General features: G+C 39.6%; 2 protein-coding genes and 1 long non-coding RNA gene across 4 annotated transcripts in view; 1 reads left to right on the forward strand and 2 right to left on the reverse strand.

Moving 5' to 3' along the window:
- The first annotated feature begins 3173 nt into the window (after positions 1-3173).
- On the forward strand, positions 3174-7222 carry LOC148213728 (uncharacterized). The gene is made up of 3 exons (XR_015794050.1): positions 3174-3206; positions 5565-5756; positions 6716-7222. It is a non-coding gene; the product is annotated as an uncharacterized LOC148213728 (long non-coding RNA).
- Positions 4304-10987, reverse strand: ABHD3 (abhydrolase domain containing 3, phospholipase). Its single transcript, XM_088130846.1, is given in 5 exon segments — positions 4304-5085; positions 5626-5791; positions 5874-5922; positions 8359-8479; positions 8482-10987. Coding segments are annotated over 5 exon segments (564 nt in total). The 5' UTR covers positions 8531-10987; the 3' UTR covers positions 4304-4906.
- Positions 10988-16185: 5198 nt separating this feature from the next.
- LOC112540356 (uncharacterized) overlaps positions 16186-20171 on the reverse strand; it is a 154467-nt gene continuing 150481 nt past the window's right edge. Inside the window, exon 3 of one of the 2 annotated variants that reach the window (XR_015794156.1) lies at positions 16186-17881. The gene's annotated coding sequence lies outside the window, so the exon portion shown is untranslated. The remainder of the gene's footprint in view (positions 17882-20171) is intronic. The other variant, XR_015794150.1, reaches the window with a different exon arrangement.

Here is a 20171-nt window from a genome sequence, read left to right on the forward strand (position 1 = left end):
ATATGATGTAATATGTAACAGTGATCATACATCCTTTATTTCAGAAAGCTGTCCTTTAGATTTATTAATTTTTCAAAAACTTGCTTTTGTTCTTTATTTTGGTTATTTAACTTTTATGCATAGTCCTTCATATGAAAAATATGGAAATTGAATTGTCTTTTTTTTAAAGATTTTTTTATCCTGCCTTTATTATTTTTATAAATAACTCAAAGTGGAGAGCATACCTAACACTCCTTCCTCCTCCTATTTTCCCCACAACAACAACCCTGTGAGGTGAGTTGGGCTGAGAGAGAGTGACTGGCCCAGTCACCCAGCTGGCTTTCATGCCTAAGAGGGGACTAGAACTCACAGTCTCCTGCTTTCTAGGTTGGAGCCTTAACCGCTAGACCAAATAAATTTACATACAGATAGTCTTCAGTTAATGACCACTTGTTCAGTGACTGAAGTTATTATGGCACTGAATGAGGGGGATTTATGATCAGTGCTCAGGTTCTGGCCATTCCAGCACCCCCACAGTCATATGATCACAATCTGGGCGCTTGGCAACTGGCTTGCACTTAGGACAGTTGCAGTGTCCCATTATCATTTGCAACCTTTCCTGCTGGCAGTAAGTCACTCACATTCTCCTCCGTCTGGCAGCAGCCACTTACCTGCCCGTGGGTCTGCTTGCAAGCTCCTGGGACTTGCGACTTCCTGCCAGCTTCCCCACTGACTTTGTTTGTTGGAAGCCAGCAGGAAGTTGCAAGGAGGTCCTTGCTTAACAACCCACAATCTTCACTTAACGATGGCAATGGGGATTGCTGGGATTGCCATTGCTAAGCAATGTGATCACATGATGTTTCACTTTACAATCACCATTGTTAAGCAAAAACTATCTGTACAGGTAATCCTCACTTACCAACCACTTGTTTAGCGACTGTTCAAAGTTGCAATGGCGCTGAACAAGTGGCATGACTGGTCCTCAAAGTTCAAGCTGTTGCAGCACCCCTGCAGTCATGTGATCACGATTCGGCACTTGGCAACCGGCTTGCACTTAAGATGGTTGCATTGTCCCACAGTCACATGATTGCCATTTGTTACCTTTCCTGCCGGCTTCCCACAAGCAAAGTCAGTGGGGAAGCTGGAAGGGAAGTTTACGAGTCACTCTGGTAAGTCCCCCAGTCTTCTTGCACTCACAACATGCCATCCATCCTCCAGCTTTCCTGTGCTCACGCCATGCCGTCCATCCCCTGGCCTTCTTGAACTCATGTGTGGCCTGCACTGGACCTCCCCCAGCCCCCGGTGGTACCCCCATAATCTTTACCTGGGACTTCTGCCACTTCCCGCTTAACCTGTGTGTCTTGGGGTTAGGATGGCAGTTGGGACTGCCAGGGTTGTTGCTGCTAAGTGATACGGTCTGCATTGCTTAGCAATGGCAATCCCAGTCCCAACCACCATTGTAACCCAAGGACTATTTGTATACTGTACAGTTTGATTTTAGATATTTTTATTAGAATATGCATTTTTGTAAAGTTTGTCTTGGTTTTGCTCTTGAATTTTCCTTTGTAAAGCAAAGTTATAAACATAAACAATTAAAATTGTTTATCCTTATGAACCTCTTTCAGATTTGCCCCTTTTTCAGGATTGTCCTTTATTCTCCAGGAAAATATGGTCACCATAAATATGATATAATATGACATATTATTCCAGAGTTTTACAGTCTAGGTCTACTAGTCTGATTTTAAGAATCCTCCGAAAAAGTGACACTTCCCTTTATGTGCAGGTTGTGCCATTTTGACTGTATTAGGAATGGCACTTGGGAAACTGATTCCATTTTTATGTAAGGCTATTAACCTTAGTCAGCTTTTCACCCCAGATCCAAGAGACAAAAGGTTCCCTGGTGCTAGTAATGTTTGCGAGCCTCCAAGGAATGAGAGTCAAAAAGGTTGGATGAAGAAGCAATGAAAGCTTTACTAAAGCGCAAGGAGAAGACATCTGGAGAAATATATGTATTATCTGTAAAATACCGATCCTGGGAGTGATCGGGCTACATGGAAAGAAGAATGACAGAACGATAAAAATGAATGTGATAATAAAAATGAAAGTTCACACTGTATTGGATACATTGGACAATGTTACAATCAAAAGTGGGATGTAAATAGTTCTATCTGCAAGCTGGATAGGATAAAAACCACATAACTTGGAAGCTTAAGAATAGAGAATACCAGTTCTTGCCTATCTAGGTGAGTGATCTCAAAAAAGCGAACTGAGGTCAGATCCGGCTAGTATTCAGATGGGAGAGACACCCACCAGGAATTTAGAGAACTGCAAAGGGAACTAGGGGGGATGTCTCTGAAATCACCAGGAATTGAGCTCAAGGTAAAGGACACGTCCCTTGACAACCTCTGGGAAAAAGACCACAGCAGGCCACTTCCATGCTGTTGCCAAAATCACTTCTTGGACTGTCCATGAAGGTGACTTTTACAATACTAATTCTGTTAAAAGTATATGTAACTCCTTGAAAAACAATAAGAAATTAAGAATACTTCTATTTATAGTATCTCTTTGATAAAAGTCCTCTAATATATCTTACCTGACAATACTGAGAAGAAATTTGAGTTTGGGATTTACTGTAATGCTGCTTTGGGCGCTGCCAGTGGATTTCTTCCCCAGTCCAAAATAAGCTGGCATCCCAGTTTAAATTCAACTCTTTCACTTTGAAACCTCAGATTTCAGTTATGCTTCTAAGACAAGAATGCTGTGTATTCAACCTAATAAATGTAAGCAGCAGTGTGTGGTAGGCATATAACAGATGATCTGTTTATTTTAAGGGCCAGTTCAGCAATGAGACTCATTGAATGGAATGTACTTATGACTATTTTAAAATATCTCTTCTGGAAGCCTTTCAAGCAGATGCCTTCTGCTTCTGATTTTTTTAAACTATTCTATTGTGATGGAAAAATAATAAAGCTGCAAACTCTCCCCCCCCTCCCCCTGCCTTTCTGCCCCCGCCTCTCCTGTTGTAAACTCTGCCCCATTTCCCTCTGCTGTTTCCTGCTCCCCCCACCACCACTTACACATGTAAAACAGGACTAGTCCCAGACTATTACATGACCCAAGAATGGCCATGTTTCCGCTATCACACTAAAGGAATGAGAGGGCCATCACCTGTTTGCTTAAGGGTTTGTCCAGGAGGCAGCCTCAGTGAAGAAGCCTCTGTTGACCAGGTGAGAAACAGCAGGAATTCCATTTTTATTAAACTTGTGCACCTGCTTTTCTTAACCTTCCATTCTCCTTGATAATGGAGTCTTTGGCTTGGTTGCCTTCTTACAAAAGCATGTTTTTTGTTTCACCACAGAAAAGCACTTGTCCCCTGTTTAACACCTATCCAAAACTCACCCGCTAATCAGATCCCAAGGATTTCCCGCCTCTCAACCCCAATGTACAAGAATCTCTTCTTTTCTGTTGTTCGGGATCCTTGTTTCTTGGAAAGCCAGCACCCAATGATCATTGCAATAAACATGGTTCTTCTCCTCAGCATTGTGCTCCTTTCTTTGGCAAAAATTCCATGACATTGTTAACAGGACAATACCTTGTAAAACTCCCTTTTGAAAAATCTGCTTTAAAAGCACTTTTCATGCAGTGTTCTGGATGAATGGAAATTTCCAGCAACTGTACATTTATTATTATCACCCTTGTTCAAGTTATTTATAACTCACTTTAGGAAATCATAACTCCAAATCCCTGCTTGATTTTACAACTACTGTACATTCCGTTTTTATCTTCACCTAAGTTTTGTCTTTTACAATGGAAAAGACAATAATATGACCAGTTTTTGAGCATTTTCATTAGGATGATGGATGTAGAGATATGTGGGGATGGGGAAAGGGATCTAATTCATCCACAGTTAACTCCCCATTCAGTTTTTACACAGCTGCTCAGATCAGTGTCAGGTTCTTTACTCATAGAGCATTACAGAACCATTTTGGGAGGAAGCAACTGTGCAGTTAGCTTCAGTGACCTCCTAAAACTGTAAAGAATCACCTATTTTTTTTCTGAAGGTGTTGAAAGTACTTTGTAGTTTGTTCTATTCTCCTTGACATAAGGAGTGAGAACTGGAAAAAATCCAGTGAGGGTCAAATTGAGGTAAATGCACAATTTACAGCACCGGTTTGTTCCTGTCAACTATTATCTAAAGAAAAGCTAAACTGTCCTCATATAAACCATATTTTACCTATCAAGATCACACACAACAAGATAAATGTTAAAATCAAGAATTATAATAACCAAGAATTAGTTATTTTGTGTTTTTTTTAAAGCAGTTTATTTCCATTCTGCAGTTTAAGATAAAATACCTGGTATAAATATAAATGTTATAATTTAATAACAATTTTAAAAATAAGACACATAGAACAACAGCTTAAATGAAAGCTTTAAACAGAGTTAAGAATGTAATTGTATAACAGATGCAAAAATCAGTTAATGACTACAATTTATGGCTTCTTGAACTGCTATTGTTATTACTTTTTAAAATGTATATTTAGCATTTTCTAGCCATAGCCAGTGCCCATACAGAAGCTGTTCCTGTACTCTCTCATATTTGTGAACATAAAGTGCATTAGAACAAGTAATCAAATGCCTGATTCCTACATTTGAATTATTTAAATTAAAACACCTGAGTAATATCTAATTATTTTAGATAAGTGCAATTTTATATGTGCAGGGTGCTTTTAATTTAGTGATTTTTAAAAAGGGTTATGAAACAAAAACAATAATACTGCAGAAATATTTAAACAAAATTGTATTTTGCTTCAAATCATGGATTTTCTCCATTTGCTGGTTAATTTATTTGCTAAGTATGTGCATTAAGCTTAACCACGCTGAGGATAATATGACACTGGGCTGCAACCATCATTCGGATAAATTGCTAGAGAGTAATAATTTTGCTCCCATCCTCAAAGACAGCTTGAATAAACTGTTTGAAGATTCTGTCCATGTACGTACACTTTCTTGGCCACCGTCCTTCCAGAAAACCATAATGGCCTCCATAGGAAGCAAGGATCAAAGCTATGTTAGGGTTTTGTTTTGCAATTTCTACTGGGATCGCTGAAGAAACAAAACAGGATGGTGTGGAGAGAAAAAGAGTAAGATTCCATTCTGATATTCTCTTAAAATTATCTTGCAAGTACTGGAACTTAATGATTTATTTAAGTGCAGTTCTGGTTTGTGTGTAGGATACTGGTTAATAAAAAGTAAGTGCTGGTCATAACAGAAGTAATTTATCAGTATTTTAGATAAAATATACAACATGTAGGCACTCTTTTGGATAATAGGACTAGAGCTTGGGGATAACAACTGGCTTCTTTGCATCTGGATCGAAAACTGGATCCTGAGAAGTTATATAAAAATCCCTCTTTTTTAATAAACCTATAAACTACAGCCTATAAACAATAAAGTACTTTTAATTGAAACATTTGGCAATCTTTGTGATGGAACACCAGAATCCTTTTGCACTGCTGCCTTACTCTATAATGCCTTTTAAATTATACAATGCAAATTAGATACAATGCAAATTTATTTCTAAGGGACAGTCAATTTAAGATCAATCAAGAGCATCATCATAAGAGAACAAAAAATAAAACTTGCCATGATCTGGTGAGAATGCATCATCCAGAGAATTTAAGCACAACACTGGAATTCCAATTTTCTTCAGTTTATGTCGTGGGCTGGCATCTTCATAGTAATCTTCAACTGTAGGATAGCCAAACATGACTGTGGTAAGCTGTTTATCAAGTTCCCTAATAGTCTTAGCCTGAAATATATAATTCAAGTTAAGAACTTACATCTGTATTAATAAAAAAATAAAGTTGAGAAACAAATGATTCACCTCATACCTTCATTATAAGATTCATGTTAAATAGCTTATCAAATACTCGCTGGTGTCTATAAAAAAATAGAGAAACTAAATTAAAAGTCATCAAACAGATGTGAATTTGCACAATGTTCTAGTTTAAAAAGTGGTTGGCTAGCTTGTGGCTCAAGGTCCCAGCCTTTGTGGCCAATGAATTCAGGCAATAATGTTAATTTTGTAAGTAAATCATGGATTAGCATGTTGTGCAAATACATGAAAAAATAAAATTATAGTGACTGAAAGTTTTATATCTTTGGCTCAATTCAGCTCGAGGTTATAATCTTATTGGATGCCTGAAACATGATATTATTCTCTGTGGCATAAAGTGGCACCTATGTAAATCAGATCAAGGATAAATAGCTCAGTGGCCACCCTGTATTACACTATAATGTTGGGAAAGGGGGTTGGTGGTGGTTATGTTTAGAATAGTCTTGTTTGTAAACTGCTGCTTATACTTTAGTATATTGTGCAATCTGGACAAATTCAATAAAGGCTTAATTTAATATAGAATCCAACTAGCATGCAGATAATGCTAGTTAAAAAAAATGATTATCAATCATTTATGTGGTTCAATGTATTAAGAACCACATGGGCATAGTTTCCAAAGAGACTAATTGTTAAAACAGGTGCTCATATGATTTAGGTTTCCATGTAGCTGCAATAAAAATTGGGCCCGAGTTATACAACAAAAGGAATGTGAGCCTAACCATTCTGGATAACACCCTAAGTCTAATTTACTTTATGTGAAAAGAGGAAAAGGAAATGACTCCATAATGCTAGTTTCCAAGAAAATGAGAAGTGTTTTCTTTTTGCCATTTCTTTCAGGAGAAAACACATTAGATAGCCAAAGATGAACTGCAAGTTGGCCAGAAAGACATAAACTGTGCTTTTCCACCAATTGTTCATCCTCAGCAGTTTCATAAAATTTGAGCTGTGCTCTAGGTTTGTTTGTTTCTATGTTTTACATACTGTATATTCATTTAAGATGCAATCTAAAATAAAGATTGAGCTCTGAAGCAACATGAAGAAAGGAATAGTATTTGTAATTTCCCTACATGGCTTGATGAGATGTGTTTATTTTGTTGCATATGCATTTATGTATGTATTACGTTTTTATCCTGCTGCAAAAAGTACAACTCTCAGGGGTTAATGTAATACCGAAACAAGTTAAAACATCCATGGTATGTATTGAAACTCTGGTGGACAGCAGCATTTTTCCAATGTTGAAGACTAGGAACATTTCACAAAGGTTAATATTCTTGAAGATAAAAGTTTTGATCCCTCCCATATCATGAAGAATAAGAAATTAAGTTATGAGACTAAAACTGGTTCTTCCCTCCAAAAATTGTTTCCTTTTGCTAGGGAAACAACTGTGAGAAATCTCTAATTTTCAAAAGCTTAACATCTGTATGTTAAGGCAGAAGCTGAAATGATGGTTTGACTAAAGCCACCTAAAGAATTCATTTTTGAACTGAGGCTTGAATCAGGCATTCTCTGGTTACTCATGCTGAAATTACTGCAGCATATGAGACTGCATACAGTTTTTAAGTATACACACACACACACACACACACACACACGCAATATATCTATATATGGCTCCGATGCTGGGAAGGGCATAAAGAAAGAGAAGAACAGGATGACCAGCAGCAAGATGGATGGACTGAATTCCAGCAGTGATGGGTATACCCTTAGAAGACCTGAAGGACCAGGTTGGGGACAGTTACTGAAACTATGTTGACAGTTATTGAAAATCTGTCAATGTCATTGCTAGGAGTTGACAGTGACTGATGTCATATAATCAATCAAACATAAATTATATTTGGAAGCCATTGGTGGTACATAATGTAAGGAAATAAATCAATTCATATATTTTACCCGGAATGGTAAGAAGAAAGTTCATCTCATCTGGATATACACTTTATGACTAATATTTCTCTAGGAACATTAATAACATCTTGGGGCAATGCTATTCCAAGTAACAAAGAAACATACATACATACAGACTATACATATGTAAAGCTGATAAAATCCTTCAAAGTAAACCCAGTAATGAGCAGCAGTTTAGAGATTACTTAAAGACCTGCAGAGATTAAGCCTGGCATATCTCTATTGGAACCAAGTTCTGCAAATATTGGGCTAAATGAATTCTTTAGGTGGCTTTAGTCAAACCATCATTTCAGCTTCTGCCTTAACATACAGATGTTAAGATCTTGAAAATTAGAGATTTCTCACAGTTGTTTCCCTAGCAAAAGCAAGTTCTGCAAATATTGGGCTACTATCAGAAAGGACATTTGTTTCCTGGCTTCCAACATAATTGTTCTTGTACATGGACAGAACAATAGACACTAATCTAAGAGTATAGGCAGGCTGATCTAGGTGAAGTTGGTCCTTTACCTAACAGTTTTCAGTGGACTTGAATTTCATGCTAACATGCATTTTTCAAAATGCACTTGGATTTCACTTACCTAGTAACTGAAGACTTCAGACAGTTGGTTAAATAATAATTAAAAATAAGCCAATTTACTGTTTTTTCCAGTGAGTTTGCAGATTCAAAAGCATTCCATCCTGCTGAAAAAACTACAGCTGTTTTAATGGTGTTTTTTTGCCAGTTTTGCCCGAATAGTTTAAAAGAAGCATGCTACAAACAGAAGAGAAACAGATGTCTGAAAAAAATTATCTCACAAAGCATTTGTAGCTATCCTGAATATTTGAACTAGCAGATGTACTTATGAGACAGATTCAATGGCAAAACAATGCCAGTCATGTTAGTTGACACTACAGTGCTAACGTTTTAATATTGTTCATTGATTATGATGATGCCAGTCTTGAAATTTGGAACTCAACAAAAGGCTTGCATTGATTCAGTAGATTGGATCCAGAAATCCATATCATATAGTAAAAAGCAGGTATAATCTGCCACATCATTCTACGCTGTTCCTAAAGGTGACCCACTTTGGGGATGAGATTTTTGTTTTTAAAGGAAGAAAGATGTTTCTAATGAAACACAAGATAGGAAAGCTCATTCCAGACAAAGCACCATTAACATTCTCAAGAGCCAATTTATAATCTTTGTTTCTTCTCTAGATTAATTTCTTGGTATTTAATTCCACCAGTGGAAATTGATCATGACAATTTTTGTGACTGCCTTTTGTCAGCGTATATTCTGAAGTTTGGTTCACCATCTATAACCATTTCCAGAGACAAGGCACCCAGTCACTATGATATATGCAACATTCCACAATTTCTAGGCTAGATAACTATGCTCTACACAGGGATACCTCTAAAATCTCTACTAACATCTCAGATCAAGAGCAAGCAAATGGGAACGGAACTCATTTCTGCTAAGAACTCCACATTCATTCCCAATTAATTTCTAGGCATTATTCAACATGTTAATTTTAATCTTAAAATTATCATGATCCACAATATAAAAGAAATCCCTCTTCCCATAGCAATTGCTGCCCCAATCCTCACGCATTACAGGGACTGATCCAAACACATTTATCTGAAGTTAGACATGCAGTTTCCGATGTGATGCTTTTGGTTACCAGTGTGCTTGTATCATTTTGGCACTTGCTAGGTTTCCACCCCTCCCATATTTTTAAAACATATATTTATATAGCGGTTGGTATGCTGCAAAACTAAATGCTCACAGCAACTCACTGGGCTTCAGATATTATGGATTCCTGGCATTGTTCTGCTAGCCTGAGCAAAACTATGCGCACATCTTGCCTGCTCTAAATATAATTCTCTAGGAGCATGCAGTCCTTTTAAACCAAGACCACTTAGCTTTTATGTGGTTTGCTGAGGGCAACTGTCAAAAAAATTGGGTCTTCTGATTGAATTTAAATTGTATTAAACTTAAACATAGTTCATATGATTATCCCCCATGCATTTAATAAGCTTTCTAGCCACTACATTAAATATTAAATAATATTGGTCATAATATTTTGGCAATGTTTGGAGGAGATCCAGCTGCTGTATTTTTGCCCTACATACTAGAAATTAAAGTTTTCAAATAATGTAATACAATGCTGTCAAGAAAACAGAGAAAATGTTCAAGTCTGCAATGGAAACTCCTACAACTCTGATTTAGCAAGGTAATTTGAAATCTAAGGTACAGTACAAGTAAAGTTCTTCAAAACAACAAATATGACGTGGAGTGATATCACTGCCAGAGCCCTGTCCTATTTTCATCCTCATTTACCTTACAAACAAGGGAATTCCTCCAAGCTTAGTTCAGAGCTCCTGATGGCCTGCAGAGATAGGAACAATATAATAAATCTGCATGACCATGGCACATGGAGAGATGATGAAAGGAAATAAGGAAGAAAATACCTCAAATCCTCCCTGTTGCCTAAAAATGCTTGCTCACTGGCCTGAGAACCTAGAGGGCTCTCTTCTGCTGATTCTTGCGTTTTCCACAGATCGACTTCAAAGGCTGAAACATAAATTTTATTTATATCATTCATGCCTTGTTCTGCTAGCTGATGGGCTCTCAGAATAGACAGCAGTTCAGTAAAAACAAGGGTTTAGGGAATGCTGTGACCTAGATGCCTTTGGTAGATTTCTCTTGCCCTCTGGTGGGTTTCCTCCTTGGCTGCGGTTGTTTCTCCTTCATCTTCTTGTTAATTGCAGAGAGAACTAGCAGGTAGGTGAGCAAGCAATGTGAAGGGACTAGCAGCAGCACTCCCTGTTCATTGGTCTCATAAGTACCAGTCCCCAGGAAGAGAGTAGGCAAAGGCATGAGGAATAGCTGTTGCATCTCACCTGCTTGGGTTGGTGAGTGAATGAAGCAGAAGGGCAACTCCTCTCTCCATGGGTGACCTAGGGCCTGGGCTGTCTATATCATTCCCCTGAAGAAAGTAGGCAACAGCAGCTGCTGTTCCTTGGATAAGTAGTTAATCGGTGGCAGTGATAAGGAACCTTTGCTTTCTGTCCTTTCCTTCTTGGGCAGTAAGCAAGGAAATGAAAACATTAGGAAAGGCAGAGACAAGGGAGGGTTCCCTTCATTCATTTGGAGCTTGGCAGCTAGCTGAAAATGGCAGTCCTGGACACCAGTTCTATTTCACCACTGTTTTCTCCTGCCCCATATTTTGACAATTACCAGGTCTTACACTTTGTATTACACATTAATATCAGCAGATGCAGCCTACAAGAATGCAGTGTTTGAGAGGAGTGGTTTTTGCCTTCTTCATAGAAATGCTTCATAGAAATTTAACTCAGTATTAAATGGAATTCCTGCTTCAATTTAATTCACAAACTCGGAAACCTGAATTTTTCTCTCCAATTTTGGCAATGTTCTGTATGGACCTGATGATAAATTTGTGGCTTAATCGCTTCTTCATCCTTCAGGTTTTAACTCTATTCTCTTTAGCAATGCAGTTAAAACATGAAGGATGAATAAGTGATTAAGTGATACAGATTTGTTATTTCAGTGGCACTATTTCTATTCCTTTTTTGTACTATAAGAATGGCCACCAAGGAATTAAGTTTTTCAACGCTTAAAGGAATTGTTACATTCTTCTGGTTATGCTCACTACATTATATTTGCTCAGTGTTCTTACTTTATTTAAGAGCAATTCTTACCAAAAGATTTTCACCAGCAGTTCCTCGATAGTTAAAAACCACACACCTTTAAAAACAAACAAAGAGCACTGTTTATTAGAACTGTTCATTTGAGTATTCTTGGATGTGAAGATCCATGTATCTGGAAGCTGCTTCAGTTTATATATTTTGATTTGCCAAAAGATTCAGAACAAGGAATAAAAACATGTATTTTGCACAGATGTATGTATGTCTTTAATCTGCCAAATCTTTTGCTGTAGCCCAAACTAAATCATCTGGAGCCATATAGATAAGAACAGAAAGAGGGCTGACTTCCTTGTTGTAGTCACATGCTTGCCACTGGGGCCCATGCTGCAGCTGATTTTGATGCAGGTGATGAGGTACTCTCAACTCTCACTGAAAAATGCAATATTAATACTGTGAAGCAGTTTTTCTCAACCTTGGCAACTTTAAGATGTGTGGACTTCAACTCCCAGAATTCCCCAGCCAGCCAGAATTCTGAGAATTGAAGTCCACACATCTTAAAGTTGTCAAGGTTGAGAAACACTGCTGTAAAGTAATACCTGCAGTGGAATAAGGTTGGCAACCCTCCCTTACTAACTAAGGATCAGTTCTATTTGGACATGGTGGAAGTAAGCTTCAGGCTGAGAATAGCACAACAGCCTGTGCACCCAGAATTCCATGTTCATTGTTCTGTCCTTCTCTTGTTAATCTGCCTGCTGTTGCCAGTTCCTCCCTCTCCTGGCCTCTCAGTGTGTCTGTATCCCAATCAGTCAATGTTTTTGTATGGGAGCAAAATGATATTTGCAGCAGGCTATAATCTTTAAGCCTCTCAGAAACACTGGTAGGGAGCAAAGTTGGAGCCATCCTCACAGGCAAAAGTCAAGCAGCTCCTACAAGAAAGATGAAGGGAAGAGGGGTTTATGCAGAGTATGTGTGTTTGTAATTTAAGCCAATTACAGTGCACATTCTGCAACCTACATAAAAATCCAGATGCCTTCTGCATTCTCCTATAATTTTAATGCAAACTTTTTGGAGGAAGGTTGTTGAGGAGGTAGTTGGATTGCAACTTCAGAAAGTCCTGGAGGAAGCACATTATCTGGACTCCTTTCAGTCAGGTTTCAAGCTTCATTATGCTTACTGATGACCTCTAGCAGAGATGGGATGGGAGCCTGGTTCTTGACCTTTCAGCAGCCTTTTATACCATCAGTCATGGTATTTTTCCAGTGTGGAGGGGATGGGTGGGGCGGGGAGAAGTTGAACCTAAGGCTCTTGATCTGCACTCTTGCCCCTCCTGTTTAACATCTGCTTGAAGCCACCGGGTGAGGTCATCCATCAGCACAGGGTCAGTATCATCAATGTTGATGATACCCAGTTTGTATATCAACCCTGCATCAACTGAGGAGGCTGAGGACTTATCCTAAGCCTAAGGCTGATGGGGTTTGGATGGGAAGGGGCCTTCGAGTAGCTCTGACCTTGCTGTCCTCTAAATAGGCCCTGAAGACCTGTTTTTTTTCCAGGCACTGTGCTGGGGAATATGTGCCGCCTGTGGGAATGGCACAAATGTACTGGCTACACTGGTCTATGGGTAATCGCCTTCTTTTTCTCTTTTATTGCACTGGGTGTGTTTTTAACTTGTGTGCTGCCCACATTCATTTTGAGCTGGGCAGATTAATCAGTCAGTCAGTCAGTCAGTCAAGGAGGATTGCAGTTAGCAGGACCCACTGGGAGCTGTCCAGCACCACAAATTTTCTTGACCTCACTGAACAGATGATTGGCCTGATCTTCTTTTGTCTTGTTTGGATAATTTGACAAAAATCTCAGCCTGACCACATCTACCTGACTGTGAACCACAAGTCCCCACAGAGTACAGTAAACTTGGCCAGTGAAAACTGCCGGGCTCAGTAACCATGGAATGCTACCCAATTTTTGAGGCCCACAGAAAACTAGATTGGAGGACGATGGATTGGAAAAAGACTATACGAAGGCTAACTTTATCAATAGTTAGCAACTGTGATGGTCATATACATCTCCTAGGCTCAGAGATACTGTCACAGCCACTGACAGATGAGAGATATGGTCATAATGCCTTCCCTAGGGGCTACTTGGACACATTTAATTGGCTACTGTTCTTGGGTAGAGTCATCTAGTGTGCAGGTCCAGACTGTCTTAATTTTAGAAGGAAATGGAATATTGGCTTAAATAAGGTAATTTCATGTTCTCCAGGTGAACATTTCCTGGGGTGGGAGGGATCCAGAGAGTCAAGATGGTGGCTACAATTACATGGTTGTGTTTGCCATCTTGACTTTTTTGAGTCTCTCCCCCATGGATGCCCTTGTTCCCAGATGTGTTGCAATTTGCCTACCCTCATTCCAAATAGCAAAATTTTTGACAAAATGAAGGGTAGGCAAGTTCAAATATTTTTTTTACTATGATTTCTATGAGACTTAGTCAGCATGGTCAACAGTGCTCCTCAGCGTTCACACAACCATTCATCTTACCCAGCAAAAGAGTTGAGAAAAAATAAAGATGGCAAAGATAGCACTATTCATATGAAAAATAATAATTTATCCCATTGGCTTGCTACATAGGAACAGCAGAACTATTCTCATGTAGCAAAAGGAATGTATATTTCAAGAAAAGAACACAGTTTTTAAGCTGTCCTGTCTGGTGCCCTCTGAATAAAACGGCTACCATTTCCTCAGGCTGAAATCCTGCGAGTTGCAATCCCCAACATCTGCATGGTATTTGCGGAAGAGGCTGCTGTATTTGAATGATCCTGAAAGGGCCTCATTTCAAAAGTGTTAATACTGTAGTAAGAAGGGAAGATATACCCCATTTGCTTCAGTCCTCATCTTAGATTTTCTGCTTGTGTGTTAGTTTCACACAACAAGCTGGCGCTGGGTCCCTCTGCAGTGTATCCTGCGCAACCACCGAGGTACCAGGTTATATCGGAAAAACAAAAGCAAACCGATTTTCATTCTATTAATTTAAAGTGAGGAAGGGAAATTGTCCCTCGCCTTTTCTCTCCTAAAGCGCAGGGCTTCCTCACACGCCAAAATCTCCAAACCGATTTTTGTGCTCAAGACGTAGCCTGTGACGTAAGGATGGATAACTTAACTTGTCTCTTTCAAAGTGGGTCAGAGCCTGGCGATGACTCGTTTGGCCTTGCCCGCTTCCTGCCCACCGCCGGGTGGGTTTCCCGGGCCACTTTTAAAAGGCGGAGATTGCGGGGGGAGGGGGAAGCAGGAGGCGAAGGAACCCTAGCTTTGCGGTCGTACTGAAGTAATACCAGACATACGCGGCCCCAAAGCACAGCACCAGAGACCAGCCGATCCCCGAGATCAACAGGCCCTCCCGGAGTCGGCTTTCCAAGTACAAGGATAGGTCTTATAAGTTCATCTCTAGACGCGCCGAGGAAATCGCGGCCCCAGTTTACATTGCAACACCGGGATGCGTGCGAGAGAGATGGTCGTAAGGGTAGGAATGGCGCTCTCCGAAAGCGTGGCAGCACCCGCAGCAACATCACGGGCGATTGTTTTTCCTCTACTGTAGCTTCTACTTAGCTATAGGGCAGTGTTGTCCAAACTTGGCCACTTTAAGATGAACGGACTTCAACTCCCAGAATCCCATGGCTGGCTGGGGAATTCTGGGAGTTGAAGTCCATTCATCTTAAAGTGGCCAAGTTTGGACAACACTGCTATAGGGTAACAACCCAGGCTACTCTGCCCCGGTTCCTCCTTTCCTTAGCTTGGCGGCGGGGAGGGCGAGGGAGAGATTTTGTAGGAATCCCGGCGGGACAAAAAGGAGAATGGTATAGTTTTACATCTAAACGTCCATTTGTTATCAGCAGCATTGTTTTTCGTTTAGTAAAGTCTGCCAGGAAATTAAGTTTTGCGGTATGTGTGCGTGTGATTACAAAAATGAATGAGCAAGCAGCTTGTGTGTTTGTGCGTGTGCACACACCTGTATATGTAACACAGGTGGCTTGCCTACCAGGCTTCCTCAAGTCAAGCTTGACTCTGTTGACTACATGTCCCTGCGGCTTTCTTGGCAACAATATAGTTTGCCATTGTCTGTGGAGAAGGACATCAAATTCTTCCCCCCATGTTAGCGGGAAGTCAAAGCTTCCCATTTGTCTCATTCTACCATTGCTTATCTTAAACAGCAATCAACGCATCTGATTAAATTATAGTAAGAATGGGCTCACCTAAAAAGATTAACACGGAACAAAAGAATCAAGCGTCCTCCACCCTAGCCCAAAATTAAATAACTAAAGACCTAGCAAGAAGGGCCAACATTCTTTAAAAACCGAAACCGAATCATAAGAAGATTTCTTACCCGAAGGGATCTACATTCCAATTAGTCAATATCAGATAAGGCAAACACAGGAAACCCCAGCTTAGTAGGGTGCTGACCTTAGAACGCTCCCTAGTCAATTTCCCCGGCGAGCGCTCTGCCTTGGAATCCCAGCTAATTAGCTTTTCTAAGAAATCCTAGAGGGCGAGTTTCTCTTCGCACCTTTTAAGGCTCTTCCCTATAAAAGGGATTCCTGGGAAGCCCTCAGCGCGGCCGCCCGGCAGTTGATCGTCTTGTGTATCTCGGAAATAAAGTCTTCTCTCTCCTTCAAGCAACCGCCTGCATGTTTATTCCCAGCTCGGAGACGAACCTCGTAAATTTGCATTCTAACATCTTCCCGGTTGTTTTTGGACTTGCCCAGTCCTCTGTTGCTCCAATCCTCCTTAGCATTTTTGAGATCTTACCATGTGCTGTGACAACATCAGTAATTCAAATGTAGTCTTAAACGTAAATATTACATTTGTGTTTAAAAGAAATTGGTTCTGTGTCATAATTTTTATTGATTTCAAAAGCTGATACATAATAGGTGTTTTATATATGAAAGATCCTTCTGGTGTCCTAGAGATCTGGCCATAATCATTCTGGCCTTTGTTCAGAACAATATGAATAATTTCAGTGCAGAACTTCCACCCGTTATTGCAATTAGTTTTATAATAAGTTAATAATGATAATTTGATAATTTAATAATTATCAAATACTTGCCAGATGCCATGGGCTTGCAAAGTCGTACTCTTCAGCTATGACTGAAAGCCATTTCCAATAATGTTCATATTTTTAAATTAACAGCACTGGTGATTGTATAAATAGATCCAAAAATAATCCATCTATACTTTTCACAGAAGCAAGCAAGAAGCTCCCAGACCCATAAGCAGGTTGGAAGATCATCCTATGGCACCAGAATTGAGTAACACACTGAATATGGGTGTTAGAGAGGAAAACTATAGGAAGTGGTCTTATGGCCAGTTCATACCACCAAGACCAATACTGTCTATTTTTAACTGGCAGGAACTTTCCCAATGCTTAGGCAGATACATTTTTAACCAGAAATCCCATGAACTGCACCTGGAATGATCTGAATACATAGTATGTATTCTGCCAATAAACTATTAATCTTTGTATTCATTATGTCTATTAGAATTATTGAATCATTTGCTTAATAGCATTGAATGGCACTCCATAATAAAATTCTCTGGATAGCCTATACTAGACAAACATAAAATGCAATTAATACTCCAACTAGAATAAATATAAAATCATTCAAAACCAACATAAAATATAATTAAAAAATGAAAACTAAAGAGAATTGCCTATAGTGTAAAAAAAAAAAATCATAATAACTGTGGGAGATAGGCTATTGTGATGTCATCATTTAAGCCACAAACTAGCCAACCATGTTTTAGCCTAATGTCTTTTGTAAACTGAGCCTGTGTCATTAGTTATGGTTCACTGTGTTGTGTCAGAAAATAGGATTAAGTAAATGACGGTACAATTAAACCTGAGTAACCCTGTCATGTGAATACAGGCATTATCAGTAAAGTTGTATTTTCATTAAAGCTAATTAATGTTCAGGATAACCCTTTAACTTTCCCAGAATGCTTCCTCAGGTTGAATACTAAAATAAAGAGGGGGGGAAAACACTCTATAACCATGGATAAGATTGGATAGTCTTCTTAAGAGTGCATTCAACTGCTGATCTACGTGCTTTATAGACAAAGGTTAGTAGTTGGTAAATTCAGTATAAATGTGCTTCCTTTTGTTTCTCTGCTTTAATGTTGTATGATTAATAGTATGTTTATTATTATGTGTTGAAACTTCTAATATATATATTTTTTAAAAATAATGTATTCTTATTTTCATTGTAAAGTGTTCATTGTATATCATGTCTTGTTGTACAACTCTTCTCCTATCACAAGATAGCTCATTTCCAGTCTTCTCTCCTTTTTGTTTGCAATCCTGGTCAGTGACCATAATAATATTCATTCATTCAGTAAGTTCAGCAGTAAGTTCCAAGGTGCGATCCAGTTTCTGACGTGTCATTCAAAATCACATGCAGCTGACTAGCTGAAAGTGAAAACATAAAATTAAACAAGGCATTTTATTATTATCCAAGGTAACTTCTGCTGCAGTGTATGGCTAAGAATAGAACCATGAGACATGTAACAGTTATTGTGGACCTAAATTCATCTTCTTTGTAGAGATCTTGAGTCACATGCAATGTGTGATGTGGCGCACAATATTATTGCCATGCATCTGCAAAGAGAAGAGGTGCTAGAGATGAAGGGCTTATAATTTGATGACAATTGTATGCCTCTTGTAACATGGATTTCTGAACTGAATGATGCAAGTGCCATTTAATACTAATTCAAAATCTGTAGAAGTCACGTATTCCTACATGCTGGGATCTTCTGCATGACAGGAGTAAAATGCTGCTGTCCACTGTGGGAACCATCAGAAAATACATTGGCTTAAATAAGTGCTAACCCCATTCTTTATTTTGCTTCAGGATATTGGGATTGGGAAACTGGCAACAAAGGAGCCATTCTCTCCCCACTTCTCCTGTCACCATGACAAAAGTGAAGGAGAGATAAGGAAGGGGCACATCCCCTCCTTCTCTGGCCTTAGGGGCCAAGTAAAGAGGGGACTGGATCATCTCTCCCTTTGCCTTAGGGCAGTGGCTGGCTGGGGAATCCTGAGAGTTGAAGTCCACACTTCTTAATGTTGCCAAGGTTGAGAAACACTGCCATAGGGTGTAAGGGAATTCTTGAAAAGGGAGGTTTTTAGAACGTGGGAGACAAGCATCAGGTATCTCTTATGTGAGGTATCACTCCATCTGTTGGGGAGAAATGGGTTTAAACAACTTACAGAGATCCCGCCTTTTAATATTCACTAATAAACGAGGACTGGCCTATACCTAGCTAGTTTCCAAGTTACCATTTTGTAAGGTAATGTCTTTTTCGTGGAATTAAATCTTATGAATGAACCACTGTGTGAATTTTGCTTCCTTGGTTGCTGCCCTGCTTCTAGGGACTAGATACTGTTAGGGGTGGGGGTAGCAGCTCTTCAGAAAGCCTCCCTGCAATAAAGCTGCCCAGCCACTGCACGTTAGGTGCTGCTTCTGGACATGTGGGGGAATTGTTGGATGTATGGAGCATCACTGAAGAGACCCTTCCTTCCCTCAGAGGAAAGGTAGTGGGGTGGAAGTGTGGTTGCTTATTCTTGGGGTGGGGGTAAGCAGGTCTTTTTGGTGCTGGGAGAAATGGCATTAAAAAGATCTGCTTCTCCTCCTCTCCCTTGTTCCTCTTGTCACCCATGGGTAGCAAGTGAAGTTGTGGGGTGGAGATGACAAACAGTGGAGAACAGCTCCTTTGGTGCCAGTTCTCTGGTGCTACAGAGAACTGCCGAGGAACTGCTCCATCTCTATAATTCTCTTGCCATCCCTCCAAGCTCTGGCAGCCTGGGGGTCTGCTGGCCGGATCAGGAAGAGAAGTGAGAGAGAGGCCTCTTTGCCACAGTGGGAGAGCCCTGAATCTTCCACTGCTGATGGCAAATGGCCCTGAAAATCACTAGCCCGGGATGGGTGGGGAACATGTGTGTAGCAGCCTCAGGGGGCCAGTAGGAGCAGGGCAGACCCTTGCCCCTAATATTAACTCTGAACAGCACACTGCATACAATTTCACAGCATGGCTTATGCTGGAAGATCTGGAACAGACCACTTTAAAACTGGAGCAGGAAAAGATAAACCCAGTCTGCTTTTTGGGTGGTCATGGGTGTGTTGAAGGTGATGTCATCCATTTTGTCCTCTAAGTATGGTTGCTGAGGCAGCTCCAGTCTGTGGTTAGCAGGTTATGGAGAAGAGCTCTTAGTCTTCTCATCACCCCTGTTAGCTTTGTTGGACTGCTGGGCTGCGGTACTGCAGGTGCTAATTTGCTGAACAATTATAACATCATCAGTTACCATTCTTGCAAAAGACCAGTGGAAGAACTTCATATACGTTTGTATTCTGACTGAAAAGTTACTAATATTTCAGTTACTATATATTTCATTCAGCCTAACATTTTAATTTTCCAGTGCATCTGTTGAAATAGCTGCTAGTCCACATAGACATGTATCATCATGTGCAATGTTTAAGAAGCTGCATGATTTTTTTGTTTTGTTTTGCTGAAACAAATCATATAGGTAGTTCTATTTTCAAACTTACTGCGTCAAAAATGTTTTCAAATTTTGCTAATAAAGAGTACTGAAAGTAAAGTTATAAGGCATACCTGTAATATTAGGTTCTTGTGATTATACATTTTTGTATTATTAAAGACTTTGATGAAATTACTTTGTTGATATACCTTTTTAATCCAGT

This window comes from Python bivittatus, unplaced genomic scaffold (genome assembly GCF_059951505.1).
Source record: "Python bivittatus isolate LINGU-HERP-01145 unplaced genomic scaffold, Pbiv_v1 ctg000840_np1212, whole genome shotgun sequence".
Lineage (NCBI taxonomy): Eukaryota > Metazoa > Chordata > Lepidosauria > Squamata > Pythonidae > Python > Python bivittatus.